This window comes from Echinops telfairi, unplaced genomic scaffold (assembly GCF_000313985.2).
Source record: "Echinops telfairi isolate 266 unplaced genomic scaffold, ASM31398v2 ScPeMD7_3;HRSCAF=10, whole genome shotgun sequence".
Classification (NCBI taxonomy): domain Eukaryota; kingdom Metazoa; phylum Chordata; class Mammalia; order Afrosoricida; family Tenrecidae; genus Echinops; species Echinops telfairi.
This window is the reverse complement of record NW_022103899.1, coordinates 33,397,037-33,421,275: the sequence shown is the minus strand read 5'-3', so window position 1 is coordinate 33,421,275 and position 24,239 is coordinate 33,397,037. Positions and strand designations below refer to the sequence as shown.

Sequence of the window (24,239 nt, the reverse complement as noted above, 5' to 3'; positions counted from 1 at the left end):
GTGAACAACTTATTCTGATGTATATACGCACACAAATTTGTTTTCTCTTCATATCCAATCCCCCAGCACTTCTAGACGGGCTTTGAACTTAAACTCATAGGTATTTGGTCAAGGGTAAAATACAAATGTTTTTTGCTAAACTGCCACCCAAGATTCTCTTACTAACATTTGCAGTATTTTCCTTGGCTGGCCAGGCACTGGAAAATAAACAGCAAACAGCTGTCTTTGAGATGGGTCAGAGAAAATATATTTGGCCAGGTGCAGGATAAATAGTTCATAGATAGCCTAAAATAATACTAAACAAAAGAAAACACATCTATAAGCCACATAGACCCAAGCCACATAGAAAACCCAAGGTTTTCTAAAGCAAAATATTTTTTTAAAAAGCGAATATGTTCATGTACACAACTTGTTCATATTTATTCTTTTTATAAAAACAATTTTAATTTCCAAAATAAAAAAACGAATTTAATTTCCATTCTTTATTGGCCAAACGAAACCCCCAGAACTCTAAAAACCCACGAATAAAAGCATAGCTGCTCACGTTGGTCAAAGGTCAAACGTTTTTAGAGCAGAAATGGAGCTCACTGACTCAGTTTTACCCAAGACCAGACCCGTTTTTCTGTCTCTGATAAGATTTTCCTTGTTAGTTGGTAGACGTGGAAGCCAGCAGTTAAACCTACGTGGTATCCGGTTGGAAGGACCAATGATGGCTGAAGTCCTTACTCCGTGTTTCTGAGGTCATTACTCTCGATGTGAGCTGCTAGGAGTACTGAAGTGAGTGGTTTCTAATTGAAAGAGATTAAAACAGAGACCCAGGTTACCCCAGACAATCTTGTGGAAGGAGAAGGGCAGGCAAAGACTTTAAGAAGGAGACAGAGAGGAGGAGGACTTCCTGGGGATGATGCCATTTGCAAGGTCACAGCGGACACCCCAGCGCAGGGCAGATCTTTTCTTCTCAGTGGGTACGAGGTAATTGTTTGGAGCATATATGTGCTGAGACTTGCACTGGGGCTCCGCTCGGCAAAGCAGGTTCTCTCGGACACCCCAGCGCAGCTCCTTCCTACGATCTTCACCAGGCAACTGCATCGCGTCCCATTCTTGTTTGTACTCAAAATATCTGGCCACCCGGTCTATCTTGCTTCGGTTTCGGCTTAACTGGTCCAGTCTTGGTGGAATAAAGGACTTGGGTTGGCTGGCAACAATCAGGTCTTGTTCAGTTGCTGGGCTTCCCATTTCTTCTCTTAGACAATAGTACAGGGGCTGGTCTTCGTGTCCAGATGGTAGATGACGTTTTTGTGAACTTTCAACTGGGGATTTCCGTTCTTCCTGGCACTGTAGGTTCATCAGCCGTTGTCTTAAGTCCCAGAGATCCAACTCATTTTCTGTATCAGACTCTGACTTGCTGATAAGTGTTTCATCAGTTATTAATACTTCCCCGCCTGGCATTCTCCGCAGTACCTTCCTTTTCATCGCTGGATTTCGGGGTATTTGAGAGGCCTCTGAGACTGTTTCAGAAGGGACACTACTTCCCACCTGTCGGCACTGCACCTGGAAAGGAAAACCAGCAGGCCGCTTTCCTGAGGTGACCGAAGCTTTACTATAGGGATCATATGGGGTAGACTGGAATTGTCCTCTGACATCTCCTGCACCCATTCCCGCACAGATCTGGGTAAAAGGTGTCGCAGCTGCCAACCTTCGGTCTTCAGGATCCACATTGACACATTTCTGTCCATCAGGGCCCACACGTTCCGCCATGGTCTCCTCTATACTGCAGGGCCTTCTGCTCTGATTTCCACTCTTCTTCTTCACTCCCACAGTCACCTGGTAGCTCTTGTCACCTTTAGTGGCTCCTTCTTTCTGCCACCCAAATGGCTTAAAATGGGACGATTTTATCTCTGGCTGCTGCTTTCAATGTGAAACATAATCATTGATCATGTTGTCAGTTAACTTAGCTTCGATTCCACCACCTTGTTTCCATGTCATCGGCATTCGTTTTGGAGTTCAAGAAAAACGGAGTCCTGTTGTTGATGGAATCCAGCTCAGGCTTCTATTAGCGTCTAGCATGTTCACATTTCTATTAAAGTGGTAGCTCCTGAAGCTTAGTCTCACAACTGTTGATGACCAAAGGGTGAAGTTTCCCGTTCAAATCCCTGGTTCTGCAGAGTTTCTGCAAGCTGTGATGTCATAGACCACAGAGGTCGGAGGGTTCTGGAACCCTCAGTGCCGTAGAGGACATAATGAAATCATGGCTGTCTCAAAAGACAAGAGGAGAAATGAATCCCCTCTGATCATAGACCAGGGATGTGAATAGCCTTGCTCTCATGGAGAGTGCATTAGAAAGTGGATTATGGCAGAGGTAGTTAGGTTCAAATTTAACACCTTATCATTTGATCTCCCTTTGACCCATTTTAAAGTTGTTCTCATTTTTAATATTTTCTGCTCTCTTTTCCATGAAGGGTTTTCTCTATTGTGTTTTGTGATTGTTAGCTTTGTGTTTCTTTGTTTTTTCTGTTTTGGGCATATGAAATATAGCATAGGTGTATCTGTGGAGACAGTAACAAGATTAATAGTTTCTTGATGGTATGGCAGGAGAAGTTAGGGGGAAATGGGGAGCTAATAACAAGGAGTATAAGAAAAAAGAAAATGTTTTAAAATGGATTACGGTAAGGCTTGTGCACACTTTTGACATGACGGAACTACTGAATTTTAGGAGATGTGTTGATTATGTCCCAACAAAACTTTTTTTTTTAAGTGAAAGATAAGAGGAGAATACAATAAGTTAATAACCATCCAATACTCCAGATTATAATTAGTTTTCTTTGAACAACTTGACAAGAATTTGGGGAAACATGCGGAATTATAGAATATGAAAATACGCTGCTTGACAAATGCAACAAAATCCATCAATGTCTGCAAACGATCAAATAAACAACAACTGAAAACGGGCTCTCCATTCTGAGTTTACAAAAAACAATGAGAAAATGTTAACAAATCCAGGGTGCGTTGACTGCCAAAGGTCTTTAGCTTTTGCTTGTTCTGATTCGACAATATTGGTCCCTATGCAAAAGCCTATGATTTCTTCACAAGGATCAGATGTTAAATATGACTGGAGAGAGAGCAGCAAGAGGAGGTATAAGGGGTTACTACATCTTTATGTTTCATATTTCTGCTGATATTCTTGAACCCTTCCTTACATGCATCATCTTCTTTGCTCTTCATAACAATACTGTGTTTTAATGGTAATATAAAATTTAGAAAGATGGCTCACCGTATATACTTGCGTATAAACCGACCCAAATATCAGCCGAGGCACCTAATTATACCACAAAAACTTCTTTTAAAATGTGCTGAAAAACTCGGCTTAAACACGAGTATATACAGTAAGTCAGTTTGAGTGGAGTTCTCTGAAGCTTTAGGAAATGCACCTAAAATGGGGATTTATTGTCTCATGTAACTGAAAGTCCAGGAAGAGGTACGTCTTTGGGTCAGTGTGACTCAGAGCTCACACTGCGGTCTGTTTCTTGGCTCTGCTCCTTCTCTTCATTGCTCATTCTGGTCTGCCCCTTTTGTGGGCACTGAAAGGTGTGTGTGCCTCAGTGTCTAGGGACCTAGCATGACAGCACTGAGATCTTTAAGAGCAGAGAAAATCTCTTCGGGCAGGTTCTAGCAAAAGTCCTGTGATTCACTGCGGTTGGCTGAACCAACGATGCAATCCCGAGACATGGGAACTGCTGACTGACCAGGCTTAGTGCTCATGCTTCAGCCCTGGAGCCGAGGAGGCAACAACTCCATCCTGGACCTCACCGACTGCGCCTGGAGGAAAGGTCGTCTTCAGAGGAAATCAGAATAGGGTCACCACAGGTGGCAACTCAAGATACTAGATGACTCAAATGCTAGAAAATATGAAATAGTATATGTTTAGAACACGTGCCTGCTCTTGATTGAAAATATGAAATAGTATATGTTTAGAACACGTGCCTGCTCTTAGGCAGTATGGCACTCGTCTTTCACGCTTTTCTATTTTTGTTTATACTCTGTCGACTTTGAGGCAAAGAAAGTGCCTAGGCTAGAACTTGAACTTGGGCTGTCTGAATATTACATTAGTGCTCCCTGCCACGGTTGAGGTGAGAAATAATGAATGATTTCACTCCCATTTCTCACCTGGTCCACCTACTCATTTCATGGTTGGGATGAATGATCCTGTATCTTCATGCTGCCAGTGGAACTCATGCCCTTGCCGCGATACTATTATCTCTGAGCTTCTTATAACTGAAAGCTCCCCGAGACTTGCAGAACAGAATCAGAGTGGGAGGTGGGCAAGGGGTTGGCTGCTATGAGCCAAGTCGAACCTGTAGAGAAGGAAGACCTCTAATCTAGGCTGTGGGCTAAAAGCAAAGCTGAGCAAGAGCCCAGGGTGCATGCCCCACTAGTGCTGAGACCAGCATCTATCTTGGAGTCCTGTGGAAGGAAATGTAGTGCCAGCCCCACAGCAGGAAGGACAGTGTCCAGGAGAGACAGTGCAGCAGAATTGCAGCAAAGACTCTGAAGAGCTGTGGGAAAGTGTGCTTCAAGGAGGTGCTAAAGAGATCCTCAGAAAGCCAAGAGCTGGGAATATGTGAGTAAGAGGTAAGTGAAGTAGCCAAGGCACGCTCTTTAGTCATTGCATCATAAGAACTCGACTCAAAGTCCTTCAATGGTTGCCTAATTCATGTCCAGGAGCAGGTGGGTCAACTTTGAAGGCACCCATAGAGTCCAGTCATCTGGATTTTGTCTAAAGGGATTTGCAAAGGAAGATCCCAAATTTGGAAATGTGTTCTAATGCTGAATCACGCTTCCAAATGAATATGCTTTCATTTGCATTCTTACACTCTACTTTCTGTCTTTAACAAAAGCTAACTGATTCGAATGCAGAATGAGTTGAAGAATCAGTTTTTCATGACTGAGCCCTGCTGGCCTACTGGTGCTATGTTGGACTGCTAACTTCAAGGTCCACAGATCAAAACTACAAGGCGCTTCTCAGGAGAAAGACGGAGCTTTCTACTCCCATAAAAAGTTAGCCTTGGAAACCCACAGGGGCTGTTCTACTCTGTCTTCTTGGTTCACTGAGTAGTCATTGAATCGATGAGAGTCCATTTGCTTTTTGAGTTGGTGGAGTTTTACCTTGGGTTTTGTTTTCTTACTTTTCAGGGGCTTGATTTTTATATCTATATATCACAAAAAGAAGCCCTAGTGGTTAGCAGGTTATGCGTTGGGCTGCTAACCACAAGATCTGCAGTTTGAAATGTCCAGCCACTTCACAGGAGAAAGATGATGCTTCCTTCTCCCGCAAAGATTCAGACCTCTTTTGGCATTGGAACTGACTTGATGGCAGTGGTGGATACACTACAAATGATCAGCCACTCTATGGATTGTATTGACATCTGTAAGAGTTCCCAATAAAATGATTAAAAGTTAAAAACAAAACAAAAACAGCCCTAAGTGATCAGTTGCTGCTTTCAGAGGAACATAATAAAGATGAGAAGACGGAATATAAAAATATGCAGTGAAACTGGTCAAAGTCAGAGGTCCAGGGAATGGCCTTATTTTGCTGGTCTTTCAAGTTTTCTGTTTTTGAGTGCAACCTCACCATTTTTCTTTTCATTTTTATACAGTCTTAAAATAAAACCACCCACAACAGTTTGGGGGCACATAATTCACAAACCACATCATTCAAAGATTTGTATAGATTAAAAGAAGCTGTGTAGGCATCACCACAATCTTTTTATTTGTCCCCTTATTCCTTTTCCCCCACCAAAACCATTTGATTGAGAGCTAATACAGATAGCATATAATTCCATAGTTCAATCACTTCAAGCAGTATTGTACAATTGCTACCACAATCCACAACCAACTTTTAGATTACCACTTTTCTTTTGTTCATTTGTTTTTCGCTTTTGGATTGCTCATTTTAGTGGAAAATACTTGAGTTTTCCTTTTCTAATAGGTTTCCTTCTTACACAGGTTCCAGTTTTTGCAGGTTTTACAGTATAGTGATGCTTGTTGAGCTTCTATGAAGGGCAACGGAACCCTTCAGAATGGTTAATGGGGATGGCTGAACAACAGGAAGAACATGCTGAACAGCATGGAGCTATAGGTGGGCAGATTACTGAAGTGGCAAATGCTTTGTTATGCATACAGAGAACGAAATAGGTATTATTTAAACCAGTGAGTCATTAGTGTGGCTGATTGCTATTAGCGTGGCAGTCAGAGCTGTAGCCATTAGTCTATCTACAGGAAATACAGTACAGGGGAAACCCCTTTCCCCACCTGACACCCCCAAAAGTGAAAGATTGCCATGGAGTTGAATCAAACTCACAGCAGTGCTATAGGACAGAGAACTACCCCTAGGGTTTCCAAGGCTGCCATCTTGACTGATGTCCACCGCTTTCTCATGTGAAGCAGCTGGTAAGTTTGAACCTCTACTGATCTTCAGTGTGCAGTGGAGCACTTAATCACTGAGCCACCAGCCTCTCAGAAGGGAGCACTCACTCACTCACTACCATGGAGTTGCTGCCAACTCATAGTGGCCCCATAGGACAGGGTAGGACTGTCCCAGTAGGAACACCTTAGAGTTCTCCCAGGAAGCAGCTGGTGGTTTCAAACTGCTGGCCTTGCGTTAGCAGCCCAATCAGAGTCATCACAACACCAGGGCCCTTCAGAAAGAAGAGTAGTCAGTCCAGTTTGAGCAAAGATATACACAGAAAATCAGAAAGATAAGCAGGAAACATTCAGTTATCACTTGGTTTTGAATTTGGAATAAGGACAACTGAGAATGTCTTGCTTTTGGCGTGGTGTGTGTGTGTGTGTGTGTGTGTGTGTGCATGTGTTTGCAAATGGGGCCCACAATGGACATCAGGATGGCTTCAAGTGTTGTTTATTATGAACAAAATAATAACAGCAGTCTGCAGATTCCTTGAAACCAATCTTTTATTATCTAATTTGGGGACATTCTCTGGTGTGAACAGTCATACATCTGAAAAGGCAGATCTGCTTTGCTTTGGAAATGACCGCTGTTCCTGGGTGGGAGACTGGGATGCGCAGCCAGGCTGCCAGCATGATGCTGCCCAGTGGTGAGGCTCCGCGGAACTCCAACAGCCTAGGAGAGTCCGGTTCAAAGCAGGAGGGGCACATCGGCCCACTCTCCTTCCTACTACAACCTTACCTCCCTTGAATTTGTAATATTTTTCTTCAACGGAGAAGGAATATATTTTTAAGTGCATAGTCATGTTGAAGTAAATACCCTGGAGAAATATTTTCAATTAAAATTCAGAAGGTTTCAAAATCCAGGCTAGAAAGGATTTCCCTGACCTACAAAACCTAATAAGATTTTTCCTTCCCACGTTACTCCTCTCCGTCTCCCTCCACCTTGTCTCCTGGCCCCCCTTGGAGTCGCCCTGCTTTCTTACCTGGTAGCTCCGTTTAGCTCTGCCCTCTAGACATTTAAGTCAGAAAATGGCTTCAGAGAAGGTTTGGAGAAAACGTGATATATTGATCTACTCATAAACTCAATGGGGAAAAAAAGCTGGAAAGAAAGAGAAACCACAAAAGTGGAGCAATAATGCAATCTTTTAGTCATGGAAGAAAGAGCAGAGCAGGAGATAAAAAGGTCCAATTAGTGGTAATTGAGGAAATGAAAACAAGAAAAGCAATTGGTACTGAGAATTTGCATTTCCACCCAAGATCTACTGAATCTGTATCTACATTTTTAACAAGTACCCTAGGTGGTGCTTAGAGATTCTTGGGTGTCTGCGTGTGAGAATTCTCTGGGGATCTTATTAAAAATGTAGATGCTGGGTGGAAATGCAAATCCTCCACAGGAGGTCGAAACAGAATAAACCGGTTCTTGGAGTCCTAAAATAAAAAGTAAAAGCTTAGGGCTTGGGGACTGTGAGACAGAGGGTGGACAGGCCAAACGTGCGGGCTTAGGACAAGAGCCTTGTGTGGGGCAGCAGCCTTTCGATCTTCTGTGTAGCTTTGCTCAACTCAACTCACCGTCATTGAGTCCATGCCAACTCATCGTGACCCTATAGGCCAGAGTAGAACTGCCCCCTGTGGGGTTTCAGAGACTACTTCTGTAAGGGAGTAGAGAGCCTTGTCTTTCTTCCACAGAGTGGTTTCAAACTGCTGACCTTGAGGATTGCAGCCCAACAGAGAACCACTAGCTACCACAACTCCCCTGTGGAGTTCAGGACCAGTCATTTCACCTCCCTTGTTCTCATCTATGAAGTGACATATGAATGTCTACACAAAACAAAAAACAAACGCACTGCCATCCACTCGTAGCCGACCCTATAGGAGAGAGTAGACCTGCCCCCGTGGGTCCCTGAGATGCTAACTCTTTATGGGAGTAGCAAGCCTGATCTTTATCCCGCAAGTGCCTGGTGCCTTCAATTTCCTGGACTTGCAGTTAGCAGCCAACGCGTAACCACGGCACCAACAGGCTCTCTGTTTGAACGTCTGGGTTACAAAACGTATTCATGAGAATGAAAATAGCGTGAAGTGCCATTCTCACTCAGTACAGTGCCTTAAGCATTGCAAAAACCACTGCCACCATGGAATCAGTTGTGCTCAGGAAGATTTCCACAGGTGTCTGAGGAGAGACGCCATGCTTTGGAAGCAGATCATCAGGCTTGCCGGCTGAGGTTTTTCTGGATGGGAACAGACTGCCAGCCTTTAGCTAGTGGTCAAGTGCTGCACCCCAGGCACCACCCAGGGCTGTTGGTGCCCAATTATTTAGGTTATCATTGCAAAAATTGAATTCATGGGTACCAGGGAAAGACATTTGTCTTTTTCTGTGAATGATTTTTCATTAGGATTATGGTTTAAAGCAGGGGTGTCAAACTGGCGGCCTGCGGGCCGCATGTGGCCCCCAAGGTAATTTGTTGTGATCCATGATGCTCTAAAATAAAATGTAACGAGGGAATTGTGTGTGCGGTATTGCCTCGATCTCCCCTAAGCACTATTTTCTTCCTAACATTTTTTTTTCTATTTTTATTTTATTTCAGAGCATCGTGGACCACAAAAAATTACCTCGGGGGGCCGCATGTGGGCCACCAGTTTGACACTCCTGGTTTAGAGTATAGCTAGTCAAGTAAAATTAAATAAAACATACAGGTTAGAACCACAAGGCAGATGCATATCAACTGGAATGAATTTACAGGGATAATCATGCCCATCAGAGATCATCCCTACTCAGAGGCGGGGCTGGGAGTAAGGGGAAGCAAGCAAAGCACAGAGGTGGGGACTTGAAGGGTGCTCCCCTCAGGGTCACACAAGCTCTGACCTTGAACTTGCACAGAACCCAGAGTAAGCCCCTCCTTCAATTCTGCACCTAGCAGCTGTCCTTGGCTCACTCTCTCCTGCCGTAGTTTTCCACACTCAACAGCATCTGGAGACACAGAGCCCCTGCGGTTGTGGGGCTTCTGTGACTTCCTCGGAGTTCCAGATGACATCACAATAGGACCCACCATGCCAAAGGAAGCAGAACGACATTTGAGAGGATGCCTTTTAACAGCCAAGATGAGTTCATGTGCACTTGTCAAAGGAGTGCACAGAGGGGACTTGCTAAAATGTCCTTTTGAGGGGTAGCAAGTCAGGCCCTCATCCTCTCTCACCCCAGAGCCACAGTATAAACACTAGAAAAGAGCAAACAAGACTGTACTGGCTTGTGAAATCAACACAGGGGGACGGAAGACCTTTGAGAACCAGCAACAAATGAGAGTTTGAGGGCAGTGTGTATTAAGCTGAATATATTCCACCCAGGACATCAAGGTTCTGGTGGCAAATTAAAAGTGGGTGTTGGGCGGTGGTGGGTGGCTAACCAAGAATGTTTCCACAAGGAAGAAAATGCTTACCTGCATGGTGATAGTACTAGCAGGAGAAGAGGTTAGAAATTACCCTTTGGGGATAAAGTTGTTTAGTGGGAAAAAAGTGTGTGTGTGTGTGTGGGGGAATCCGGAGACTAGCCCTCATGTTCTCATTCCTTGCTATGTGATCTTGCCCAAATTGCTTTCACCTCTAAGCCTGTTGTTTTCCAGTTTTTCTCTTCTGACAAATGGGACTGACAATACCTGCTCTTAGCCTGTTAATGCTCCCTACCTGTACAACAGAGTGGTTGGGAGGCCCAAGTAAGATGAGATGTGAATGATCTTTGGCAGTACAGTAGTCTATTCCAATCTAAAAGGACGATTGTTATTGATGGCCATGGAATCACTCCGACTCATGGCAACCTCATTACATAAAGAAAAAGAAATGAGAGCCTGGTCCTGCATCATCTCCCTTGTTGCAGCCGTTGTGCCAATCCGTCTCAACGAGGCTTTCCCGGACCTTCCTGGCCCTTCTCTGGACCAAATAGGATGTCCCTCCTGACCATGCATACAAAGGAAACCAGTACAAAGTAAGCCTTGAACTGAAGTCAAGAGTCCGTGTCCTATAGAATTTTCAGAAGTAGCCGACTAAGCTTTCCTTCCGACTCTTTCTTAGTCTGGGAGATCCGCTGAAAACTATCCAGCAGGGAAGCCCCTGCTGGTAGGAGAGCTATGGGTAGCATAGCTTCTGGCATGGTAACATAACAGTTACCACACTCTGCTAAACTGACGGATGGGGGAGGAGAAGTATAATTAAGGATGAAATACTTCCGCTGCTATGTCTTAGGAATAAAGAAAAGTGGAAACAAACTAGACTTCTCTCATAAGTTAGAGGAAGTGACAAAGGTAATGACAGTTCCTCTAAATCTAATTCTTATCAACAAAGAGGTACCAATTGATGAAGTTAAAGTGACACTAAAGGAAACACCTTTATTATCTCATAGTAAACAGGAGTAAGATAGGTGGATGCAGGCAGGTGAAATTAGCTAGGGGCGTCAGGAAGTCACCGAGAAGTTTAGCAAAACATAGGTCAGGAGCCCTTGGTATAAAACAATCTTTTTCTAACTTAATGTGTATATAAATCACCCAGGGATTTCGGTAAAATGCATATTGCAAGTCAGCAAATCTGGGAGACGAAATTGCTTATAAGCTCGCTGGTATTCGTCAGTAATACTGATCTTAGGCGTTGCAAGGGGTGCAGCTCCATCACCACTATTCAATACTACTGCTGGGGTGCAAAAGCAAGCTGTGGGAATTCTGAAGACGAGGCAGCATGGTTGGATGCCAGTAAAATGTGAAGGATACTGACATTTGAATTCTATATAATTTCCACATATCATGAAATGTTATTCTTTTTCTAACCAACCAATTTAAAAAAATTTCTTTTAATTGGTCTTATTTTGTGGGCCCTACAAAAATAGGCAGTGAGGTGGATTTGATCCTCGGCCACAGTTGACAGCCCATTCCAACAGGTTTCTGCTGCTTTCTTCTAATCACTCCAGCCTTGTCATAGTGGTAAGGAGGAGAGCTCCCTATGTATGGCCATTCCAAAGAAAGGGGACCCAACAAAGTAGAACTTTTCGAACAACAGCATTGATATCACATGCAAGTAAAGTTTTGCCAAAGATCATCCAACAATAGTTGTCACAGTATATCTGCTAGGAGCTGCCCGACATTCAAACCAGATTCAGAAGAGGATGTGGAAGGAGGGATATCATTGCTGTTGTCAGATGGATCTTAGCGCAAAGCAGGGAATATCAGAAAGATATCTACTTGTGTTTTATTGACTATGCAAAGGCATTTGACTGTGTGGATCATAACAAATGCTACAGATAGCATTGAAAGGGATGGGAATTCCAGAACACTTCATTGTGTTCATGTGGAATGTGTACAGGAATCACAAATAAGTCCTTAGAACAAATAAGGGAATACTGTGGTAGTTACATAATCTGTTGTCAATTTGAGACTTAGGAGTGAAGGGGTGGAGTTTAGCCTGTCAGTCAGGTTGCAGTTTGATGATCTCATCTAGAGGCGCTAAGGAGATAAATAGCTCACTGGAGGCGGGACACATGCTCACTCTCTGCGAGACATTCCTGTTGAGAAGACAAATGGAGCTATGCCAGCCAGAGCCTTGAAGCTGGAGGAGCCACATGGAGATCCACGCCAGTGCTAAGATGCTTCCACCGCCACTGGATTCACAAGACTTTCCACCCACTGGTCTGTGATCTTCTGGCACCCAGCATTATTGTCTGCTTTTAACCAGTCTGATTCCTGCATATTCCATCTGGTAAGGCCTACATGTATAGTTGGTATTTAGGTTGATGGAAAATATTTTTGCTGTAAAGAAGTCAGTGGTCTTGCAAAATTCACTCGTGTAATCTCCCACGTATTTTCTATCATCAAGGTCTTATTTGTCAAGTTCTTTGTTAATTCCTCTCTGTTTTCAACTCTCACATTTCAGTCGCCAGTATTTATCAATGGCGTCTTGATTGTATGTTTGGTCAATTTCAGACTGAAGGAAATGGTAGAATTGTGCAACTTTTTTGCTAGGACAGAGTGCCTTAGTCCAGTCAAGGATTCAGGTATCTCAAAGTCAGCTTCAATTGGTAGTACGGCATAGTCTATTTCGTATTCTCTACCTCCACCTCCACTTGGCCACCTCTGAACACCAACATTTATACTTCAAATATTTCAAAGTTGCAGAAACATCTGTTCATTTTTTTTCGTAGTTTCTCCCCCTCAGCTTTCTGCTCAGCTTCATGGTCTCTCAGTTTTCACTTAGGACCCCAGCTTCTGAACAAGATTCATTCCTGTGTCCTTAAGCCTTGCAGTGTAATTTGCAGGTGAGTCAGAGCAGGCATGTATGGTTTTCGTTTAACCTTTTAGTGCAAGAAGGCACACAACCTTGCTAGTGATTTAAAAGCCACACATATAGCAGGTGAAGGTGATTGTGATTGAGAATTCCCTGTGAGTGGGGGTTGGGTCAGTCATCTCAAAGTGAGGAAAAGTTGAGATAACATTCCAGCACAAGTAGCTGTCTGGTAAGCTGGACATTAGTAACCCAGGGACGACTGGTACTTCCCTGGGATTAAACCAAGCTGAATGTTGAATTAGTCACTCTGGGCTTTCTTTCTCCCCAGGGTTTAGGTTTGGTGAGTTCTTGCTGCATTGCTACTTCTTTGATCCCACCATCATTTGTACATTTAAATAATTTGTCGACACTTTTCAGTTGTTCTCAGGGGGGGTAGTTTTTTAATTCACCTTTGCTGGAAGCAAGCATCACTAAGTGATATTTTAAAAAGCTTTTCTCTTTCTAATATACAGGTAATGCTGGGAACATAGAGTTTAAGGAACCCACTTTCAGAAGCCTATTGAATCTCCAATGTGCTTAGATTTTAGCCCAATCATTCCTTATTAGCTTGCCAGTTCTAAAATGCTTATGTCCACATATATTTTCCCTAGCACTTTTGATTGCTCTCACAGAGAGTCTGTTGGAGTTATCTATGTGCCATGTTCCAGCTCACAACAACCCTATATATATATAACAGAAGAAAATGATGCCCGGTTCTGTATCATCTTCACAATTGGTGTTATATTTGAGCTCATTCTTGCAGCTACTGTGCCAATCCATCTCCTTCAGCTGCTGTGCCAATCCGTCTCCTTCAGCTTCTGTGCCAATCCATCTCCTTCAGCTGCTGTGCCAATCCGTCTCCTTGAGAGTTTTCCTCTCTTTCACTGACCCGCTTCTTGACCAAGCATCATGGCCTCTTCCAGGGACCGGTTTCTTCTAATTACATGCCCAAAGTATGTGAGACATCTCCCTAGCCTCTTTGAGGAGCATTCTGGCTGTACTTTTTCCAAGATGGACTTGTTTGTTCTTCTGGCAGTCCACGATGCTTTCAATGGTCTTTATCAGCATCTTGATTCAAATGTATCAGTCCTTTTGTTGTCTTCTTCATTCATTGTTCAGTTGTCACGTGCATAGAAAGCAATGGGAAATGCCATCGTTTGGATCAGATGCACCTCAGTTCTCAACGTGATAGCCTTGCTCTTGAATAGTTTCAGGAGCTCTCCTGAAGCTGATTTGCCCAGCATGATAGATACATCACTTGATTTCTTGACTGCTGTTTCCATGAGCATTGATTATGGACCCAAGCAAGATGTAATCCTTGACTTCAATCTATTTTGTTTATCATGATGTTATCTATTTACAATCCTTCAATTATGAGGATTTTTGTTTGTTTTATATTGAGTTATATTCCAGACTAAAGACTGCAGTCCTTGTTCTTCATAAAAAGGTGCTTTGAGTTCTCCTCACTCACAGCATGCACAGGTGTGACATCTTGCACATTGAAGGTTGTTGATAAGCCTTGCTCCATACGTGGTGCCAGTCTTCTTCGTATTTAGCTTCTCAGATTATTTTCTCATCACACAAATGAATAAGTATGATCAAAGGATACAACCTGACACATATCTTTCCTGATTGTCAACCACACACTTGCCTTGTTCTGATTGCATGACGGCCTCATGGTTCATGCTCAGGTTCTGTAGGAGCACAATGAAGGGAGATGGAATTCCCTTTCTTTTCATTGCTATCCATGGTTTGTTATGGTCCCCATGCCTTTGTATAGTCAATAAAACATGAGAAAATGTCTTTCTGATATGCTCTGCTTTAGGCTAAGAGCCATCTAACATCAGCAACGAAATCCTCATTCCATGTTATCTTCGGAATCTGACTTGAATTTCTGGCAACTCCCTACTGATGTACTGCTCCAATCATATTTTAATTATTTTCAGTAAAAAATTACATGCAGGTGATATTAATTAGATTGCTTGCTAATTTCCACATTATATCAGTTTACCTTTCTTTGGAAAGGGCACAAATACAGATTCTCTTTCAATCGATTGGCCAGGCAGCTGTCTTCCAAATTTCCTAGCGTAAATTTCAACTGGTATGCCATCAATTCTTGGAGTCTTATTTATACCTAATGATTTCCCTGCAACTTGGACTTCTTCCTTCAATACTCTTGTTTCTTGGTCATATGTTTCTCTTGTTGACTGTTGACTAATTTTTTGTGGTACAGTGACTCTTTGTATTATTTCCATCTTCTAGTGGCACTTCCTATATTGTTCAATATTGTGCCCATAGAATCCTTCAATATGGTCTTCTTTCTTTTTTTGGTTCGCTCAGCTTGAGATGTGCTGAGTCTGATTTTCTTTGGCATCCTAACCCCAGATCTTGGCAGATTTTATTATAATATTTTGTCTTTTCGAGCTGAAATTTTCTATTCAGTTCTGTCATGCCATCATTTCTTCTGTTTACTTTAGCTATTCTATGTCCAAAAGCAAGTTTTAGATCCTCTTTTGGCATCCATTACATCTTTCTTTAACTTTTTTGTCTTTTTAACACCTTTTGCTTTCTTTGCATCTGGTGTTCTTGATGTCATTCCATAACTTGTCTTGTCTTCTGTCACCAGAGTTCAATGTGTCAAATCTGTTCTTGAGATGCTCTCTAAACTCATGTGAGATATGTTGTATTTTGACTCTCTTGGACTTGTAAGTCACAAGTGAGCAATTGGTCTCTGTCTCACACTGGGCCCCTGGCCTTCTTTTGAATGATGGATATTGACCTTCTCCATTGTCTCTTCCCACTGATAGAATCAATTTGACTCCCATGATTTTCGTCTGGCAAGGACCACGTTTAGTTACCATTTATGTTGTTGAAAAAAGGGATTTTCAATGAAGTTATTGGTATTTCAAAATTCTATCATGTGATCTCTAGTTTAATTTCTGTTGCCAAGGCCTTACTTTACAGCTATGGATCCTTCCCTTCTATTTTCAACCTTCACAATCCACTCACCAGTAATTATCAGTGCATCTTGATTGCAGGCTTGATTAATTTCAGCCTGCAAAAGACTGGAGAATGGCTCGATTTCTCCATCATTGTTTTTATTGGTGGGTGTGAAAATTTGAATAATAGTTTTATTAACAGTTCTTCCTTGGAGACATATTATCCTGTCATAGACAGCATTGTAATTCAAGGTAGATCTTAAAATATTATTTTTGACAATGAATGGGACACCATTCCTCTTGAATTTTTCATTCTTGGAATAATAAAACATATCTGACTCAAAATGGACACTACCAGGCCATGCCAACTTCCAAACACCTAGGACATTAATCTCCAAGAGTTCCATTACATCTTTTACTGTTCCAGTTTTCTTAGATGCATACTTTGTACATTGTCTATTCTGATTATTAATGGACGTTTGCAGCTGTTTCTTTTCATTTTGAGTTAGGCCTCAACCTAAAACCCTCCTCCATCAGTTCTCTCCCAGTCATTTTTGAGTGCCCTCCAACCAGGGGATCTTAACTTCTGCCATGACATCAGATAATGTTCCACTCTCTTCACAAGCTGTTCAGTGACTAATCCCTCAGAAGTGGACAGTTTATTCCTTCTCAGTAGTCTGTTCTTTGTCTGGAAGCTCTGCAGAAACCAGTGCATCATGAGTGATCCTGCAAGTATTGGAAAAGTCAGTGGCGTAGCTTCCAGTACCTCAGCTACACACAAGCTACCACATTTGACAAGCTGGCACATAAGTGGTGGTCTTCCATATTTCCATAATTACTTTTTACTTAAATATTGCTTCATTTGATATATGACTTCTTGAAGGGCAAGAATCTTATCTCTTTTAAATATACACTCCAGCCTAATGCTTGACAAGAATAAGTGGTCAAGCATCATTGAGTAAAAATAAAATTCTATGGTTTTAAGTAAGCATATCTATTGTATGTTAAGTAAATACATATTGTTGTGGCAACCATCATTTCCAGTTTAAAAACTACATTATTATGTTAATAAAGTGATATTTTTTTGCTTTAGGACATTGATTCACACTAAGTTCATTTGCCAGGGTCTAATTCATAAATAGCATAGTTTGACCAGTGTTCAGTGGCAGAGCTAGCAGGAATGATAATGGAGACCTATTATACACTAGGGCACTTCACAAAGTTCACAGACAAATGCAAGTGAATGATCATGGAATTTTCCTGTGACAGTTACATCATCTCCTGTCAACTTGAATGAAGGGGTGGAGTCTAGCCTGTTAATCAGGGCGCAGCTTGATGACCTCCTTTGGAGGCACGACGGAGATAAAGAGCTAAACTGGAGGCCAGACCCAGTCGCTCTGCCTTCCCTTTCCTGCCATTGAGTCCCTCAGAGAACCTGTATTAGTCTAGGTACTTTGGAGAAACAAATCCACAGCAATTCATGTATAAGAGAGAGTTTTATGCAAAGAAATGTGCATCACGAAAACATCCCAACCCAATGCTGCCCAAGCCCACAAGTCCAACATTAACCCATACCCAACACCAGTCCACAAAGTCCTTCACCTCACAAAACAGAGGCAATAATGCCGACTGCAGGAGGAAAGCTGAGTCAGTGAACGTGTAAGCATCTCAGCACTGGCAGGGGTCTCCACACGGCTGCTCCAGCACCCAGGGCTGCATCGGGATAGGTCCATGTGGCTTCCCCTTGGGGATGTCTTGTAGGAAGTCAATCTTGCAAGCTGAAGCAGGGAACTGCTAAGGCAGCTGCACCCGATGCAACCATCACAAAGCAAGAGACCCGAGAACTCGAAAGGCATGGCTTCACCACCCATTTATCCCTCCACCTTTCAACCAGCACCACATGTGATTATCGGCCAGGCTGGCACAATTAACTAACTCAGAACCCGTGCTAGCGTTGAGATATTTCCACTGCCTTCTACCCACAGGCCTGTGATCTTCCTGCATTTGGCATCGTTGCATGTGCTGCATGAGTCTAAAGAGGAATTTATGGACTCGTGTCAGACATACATGCTAATGTCAGACTTATGGACTTGATCTGGACTGGGCAGGGATGTTTTCTCAATATACAATTGCTCTTTTATATAAAGCTCTTTCTTATACATATATGAGTGTCTATGAATTTGTTTCTCTAGTCAACCTGGACAAACACATTTCCCAATAGCTTTTTGAAGCCTCTCCTATTTCTCCTTCCCTTACCCCTTGCTATTTGTGGTCTGACTTTAATTCAATGTGAAGAGTTCTGCATTATTCTTATTTTTGTGAGTGTTTTAGATTGTATTTCTTCTTGTTTATTTTCTGAAAGTAGAATAATAAACAAGTGTGTAAATAAATAAAATGTGTACTCCTTTTATATAAAAGTTCATCTAAAGTAAATTCATCCACTCAGTAGGTGAAATTACCAATAGGTAGGTTGCTATGGTGAAGACAAATCAGAAAGGAGAAATTCAAGGTTACCAAATACTTACTTAAAGCTGCTAAGTAGATCTCTTTCCATGTTACATGATCTTTAAAGTTCGTTTAGCATCAGGACATCTTTTGCCCTGGGACAGTGTGGAAAGACTCTTATTTAACAATTTCTTCTCCATTCTTCCTTTACTGATGTTTTTATGAGTTCCCCAAACCTCTATTATTATAACACTATGTGAAATGTTACAATATTCAAAATTACAATGTCTCCTAAAGTGTAACAGATGCAACAGTGGCTGTTTCCTGACAGACCGGGAAGAACCTTCTTTTAAAACATATCATCTCCAAATTGTTCCGGTTCTTTGAGAATTAACTCCGTGTTTCCTGTAAGTTTGGGTTATTTTAATTACATTTTTTTTTTACTGGCATTGTATCTATTTTCCTTCAACCACATTTGTTATCTGTTGAGATAATAGCCATTTCCTTCTGTTTAAGCCAACCTGACAGAGCCAGTACAAATAATAGAGTGTCCAAAGAATGCTGGAGGAAAAGTAATGTTATCCTTCAATTCTATTTAAAATATTTATATTTATCTATATTCCTAATATTAAAAAAAGTCTATCATGACGGATATTGGACTCTCTATAAAATGGTCAGACCATGTTCCCTAGGGGCTTACAAACTGCAAAGAAGAGCAATGCTGAAAAGAACGTGAAGAAAGTATTGACCAGCAGAGAGCGGCTTTCCCAGACACTCCCCAAAGAATAAGCGTTCCTTTTGCACGGAAAACAAAAAGATGGATGATTTTGTGGCACTGGGAACACTGGCTGAAATTTGGATGATAGGGTGAAAACACTGAGCCACTCTTAGTCATGTCCCCAGCGTCCCAAGTAATGGCCGGCACTAACACAAAGCAAGATAAAAGCAAGCGATATGAGGGGGCTTTAAAAAGTTCGTGGGGGACTTCTATAGTCTTTTAATTCCCCTTTTAAAACTCCCTTGAATACGGTTGCACAGCTTAGGAAAAGCCTCGGTGAAATGGCCCTGTGTAAAATATGACCACATTCTTCTTGAACAATATTTGAAAATTGCTAAGCAGCAGGAAGCGATGGTAGTTGGGGAAAGAGCTGTGAAATATTCCAAGCTGGTCAATGAAGCATTCTTTCCTTCATTTAGACGACAAAACTCAGAAGGTAAGGCATTTGCCTGGCTCACTCGAGAGAAGGGCAGTAACCGGTGTTCAGAACTGTGACTTAGCCTGCTCTTCGAACGTCCAAATTCACATCCGTCTGGAAAGGAAGTCCAGTGAAATTCAAATGAGTGGCCAGTCAGCACAGAGGTGCTGCTGCCATTACTAATCTTCCGAACTGGACAGATCTATCATCCACATAAAAACTCATCACTGGGTGCACGTGCAGTGGGCGTCCCTCACTTAAAGGAATGGTTATTGTCAGCAAAGTTTGCCATACAGGAATTTCTATCAAATCAATCTTATTCTCCCATTGATTTCCGTTGCAAAATCAGAGGTGCATTCTCTTGTAAAATCCCATTGACTCAGTGCCAATCCTTTTCAAAATGGTATGCTTAAAATACAAATGATAATGTTCAGATAAGATAGCGATACTAATATTAAATAGAGTAATAGTCACATAATGCTGTGTGCAACACGTCACAACATAAATGCTTAGGATCAAACATAAACAATAGTCTCACAAATTTTGCCTCACGTGTTAAATCCATAAAATGTTTGCAATTAAATATCTCACTGGCTTTAAAATTGTATTTGTATTTCTATCGTTATGTAAAAAACAAAACAAAACATTGTCTTAGGATCAATTCCGACTCAGAGTGACCCCATCTACAGTTTCTGAGGCTATAGCTCTTTCTGGCAGGAATGAGCCTCATCTTTCTCCTGTGGAGCAGCTGGTGACTTTGAACCACTGACTGTGGGGTTGGCAGTCTAGCACTTAACCCAACAGAGCCACAAGGGCTCCTTTATCATTATGTAGTTAAAGTAATTTATTTTTTTGTTAAGTCATCAAAACTTTCCCATTGTCTATACCAGTCTCCTTCCCAACACCTTTTATAGAAATTCTTGGATAGTTTGTGAAATTAGCAAACCAGGCCCAGTCATGGAGATTTATACTAGTGTCCTCTGGGGTCATTGGAAGAAGTGGGTCTCTCTCTTGGAAGTAATATTATGGAGGGAAGCAATGGATTTGATGAAGGTTGGACAACCCACCCACCCACTGCCATGTCATTGATTCTATAGGGCTGAACAGAACATTTTCCTAGGGTTTATGAGGCTATTAATCTTTACGAGATACTGCCTCATATTTCACCCGCAGAACAGCTGGTGGGTTCGAACTACTGACCTTGCAGTTAGCAGCCCAATGTATAATCCACTACACCAGCAGAGTTACTTGAAGATTGGACTAAATACAGATGAGTACCTGTTATTACAATGTTGTTAAATGAAGGACAGAATAAGCATTTTAATAAACACTGAGTTTTATTTTCAAATAAAGTCCCTAGTGAACTTTTTTCTCTCTCACTAATTACTCTGATATCTTGTCTCTGCTTTAAGTAGATTTATTTTGAGGGTCTTTTGAAAAAAAATTAGTCATACTTGGATACTGGGGATTTCCTGTACTAATGAAACAGAATTTAAAATTTGTAGGAACTGTTCAATGCTTTGGTTGTATTTATTCACATGTCAAAATTTTATTATTTTCCTGTTAAAATAACTTCATTTCTAACTTGTTGGGAGTTGCTTATTGTTGACCTTTAGGTATTTTCTACAGGATTATGTCCAAAGTATCATACTAGTAAAATAACTTCAATATCCCCTAAGACAATGCATACAGGATTTCCCCCATATACATTCCTTCTCTCTTCCTCCTTGGACAAACCTTCTGTCCTCAGAGGGGTTTCCCCACCCCTCCCCCAAGCAGACACAACCACAAGAGCCACTGAAAGGGGAAGAAGAGGCCTTCACAACCAAGTTAGAGAAAGACTTCTACTTCACTCCCGTCTTGAGACATGTCAATAAACCCTACGGCAGCCAGATCCTGTGTCAACCTCTCAGAGAAAGTCTGTCTGAGATGGAAGACTCACAGGAGAGAGAGAAAAGTGGGCAGACTGCACCCCATCAAAGTCAGAAAACTTGTGAGATCTCACCTTATCTAAAGAGCCCTTCCTGGTGGCACTGTGGGCTGCTAATCAAAAAGATGCTGGTTCAAACTCACCAGCGACTCCATGAGAGAAGGATGAGGCTAACTGTTCCTGTGGAGCTGCAGCCTCGGAAACCTTGGATAGGTTGCTATGAGTCAACTTGTGAGGATGGCACAGGACCAGGCAGTATTTCCTTCTGTTGTGCACAGGGTTGTTGTGAGTCAGGATAGACTCAGCACCTAGCAACAATAAACAAATAAAATAAACAAAACTCACCATCATTGAGCGGATGCCAGCTCATGTGGGTTTCCGATGTTATCTCTTTATGGGAGTAGACAGCCTCATCTTTCTCCCCTAGGGGTGGCTGACGGTTTCTAACTGCTGACCTCATGGTTGGTAGCCCAATACATAACCACTGCACCACCGGGGCTCTGGGCAGCATTTCGTTTTGTTGTGCATAGGGTTTCTATGAGTCAGCGCAGACTCAACAGCACTTAACAAGCATCACCACCACCACCACCACCACTGCAGGAGTCAGAATTGACTGGATGGCAGTGAGTTAATCCATCAGAAGTGAACCAGATCATCTCTTCCGTATTCCTACTCTGTTTCACCTGTAAGCTCTCCTGAATCCTGTCCACCATGGGTGACCCTGCTGGTAGTTGCATTATCATTTGAAATACCAGCGACATCGCTTCCTGAATCATAGCAACATGCAAGCCATGCTGGAAGCTATGCCGTTAGTAATTTAAATACCTGCAGGTCATCCATAATGGGCAGATTTCGGTAGAGCTTCCAGACAAAAAGAGACGAGGAAGAAGGAAAAGGCATGCCACTTCTGAGGGCTTTACTCACTGCCATCAAGGCCATTCCTACGCACAGGGACCCTAGGGGGTTGACAGCTTGATCTTCCTCGCTCGAAGCAGCTGGTGGGTTTGAACGGCCAAACCTGCTGTTAGCCGTTCAATGCATGCCCAACAGCACCACGGGCCTCGCTGCTCGTAGTGGAGCTTGATCTGATGAAGTGGCAGAGCGTGGAGCCAAGCCTGATACAGTGGCAGCTCCTCCGATGGGAAGGCACGGAGAATATGTCTGACTGGGGAAGACAGCCCCCTCAAAGTACACTCAAGTTTCATGGCTTTGAGGAAACAAAGCTTTCAGGACCTTCATTTGCTGAGATGGCATGACACACAATGAAAAGAAACAGGTGGAAACATCCACTAGTACTCAGAACAGGCCATGTATAAAGTCTAAGTATAGGGAAATAGAAAGTCATCAAAAATGACATGGGGCACGAACAGTGACATCATAGGCATTAGTGAGCTGAAATGGATTGGCATTGGACAGTTTGAATGAGATAACCAAATGGTTTATGATGCCAAGACTAGCAAATGGAAGAGGAATGGTATCACATGCATTAGTACAAGTGACATCCCAGGCTCTATCGTGATACACAGTGTTGTCTGTGATAGGATACTTTCTATATGCCTACAATGAATTCCAGCAAATAAGACTATGATTCAAATTTAGGTCAACTACTAAAGTCAAAGAAGAAAAAAATCAAAGAATTCTGCTAAATCCTTCTATCTGTAATTAATCAAATCCGCAATCACGGTGCATGGATAATTACTGGTGACTAGAATACAAAAGTTGGAACCAAAAAGGAAGGATTGGTTTTGTTGGAAAATATGGTCTTGGTGTCAGAAACAATGCTGAAGATCCATGAAAGAATTTTGCAAAACCATTGAGTTACTCGTTGGAAATACCAGTTCTGAGCAACATCAACAGTGGGTATAGGCATGTGAACCTCACCAGCTAGAACACCCAGAAACCAGTGGGCTGTACCTGTGGAAGGAGCCCTGGTGAAGTAGTGGTTATGCTAACCGCAAGGTTGGCACTTTGAAACTACCAGCCACTTCACAGGAGAAAGATGGGGCTTTCCACTCCCATCAGGAGTTACAATCTTGGAAACTCACTTGAGGAAGTTCCACTCTGTCCTATAGGATTGCTATGAGGCAGCATCTACTCAATGGCAGGCAGTGAGTGAAGGTGTACAGGTGTGTGTGTAAAGAGATGATGGAGGAGTGCAATATCATCAACAGAATAAGGGTAGAGGCTATCTGGGGAACAGATCATCAATTGATTTTGTGCAAGCTCAACTTAATGCTAAAGGAAATTAAAACAAATCTAATCCAAAATATAACCTTGAGTATATTCCCCCCTATGACCTTGAGTATATCCACCACCACCACCCGCCCCCCGCCCTGTTTAGAGACCAGCTCACATTCAGATTTGCTGCACTGAGCACTAATAACCAGAGACCAGAAGAGCTGTGCGATCGCATCAAGAACATCCTACATGAAGAACGCAAAATGGATGGCACAGGGGACTCTGAATCTTGCTCTTGCTATCTAAAGCCAGTCAACTATGTCAATCATAATAAACATTTCAAAACGTTTTGAAGAATGGCAATTCTAGAACACTTATTTGTGCTCATGCAGAACTCATATAAAGACCAAGAGGCAGTTGCTTAAACAGAACAAAGGGATATTGAGTGGTTAAAAATCTGGAGAGGTGTGTATCTAGGTTGTGTATCCATTCGCCATCCTTACTCAATCTATATGCTGAGCATGTACTAGAAGAACCTGGCTATTTGAAGATTTTTGACAAATGGATCAGAGGCGGGCTTATTAACAATTTATGATATGCAAATAAGAGAAAGCCTTGCTTGCAGAAAGCAAAGCTGGATTGAAGAGCTTACTGAAGACCAAAGACTGTAGCCTTCAGTGTGGCTTACACCTCGGCAAAAAGAAAACAAGTTCTCGCAAATGAACTAATCAGCAACACGATAAACACCATTAAAGATGGAAGTTCTCTAGATTTAATTTTATTTTCATGTAC

The 24,239-nt window shown here is 42.2% G+C and overlaps 1 protein-coding gene across 1 annotated transcript in view; it reads right to left on the bottom strand.

Annotated features, from left to right (window-relative positions):
* Window positions 1-864: 864 nt before the first annotated feature.
* LOC101647829 (hydrolethalus syndrome protein 1-like) overlaps window positions 865-24,239 on the bottom strand; it is a 25,429-nt gene continuing 2,054 nt past the window's right edge. The window contains exon 2 of the mRNA XM_013004329.2: window positions 865-1,860. Within this exon, the coding sequence (XP_012859783.2) occupies window positions 865-1,860 (996 nt within the window). The remainder of the gene's footprint in view (window positions 1,861-24,239) is intronic.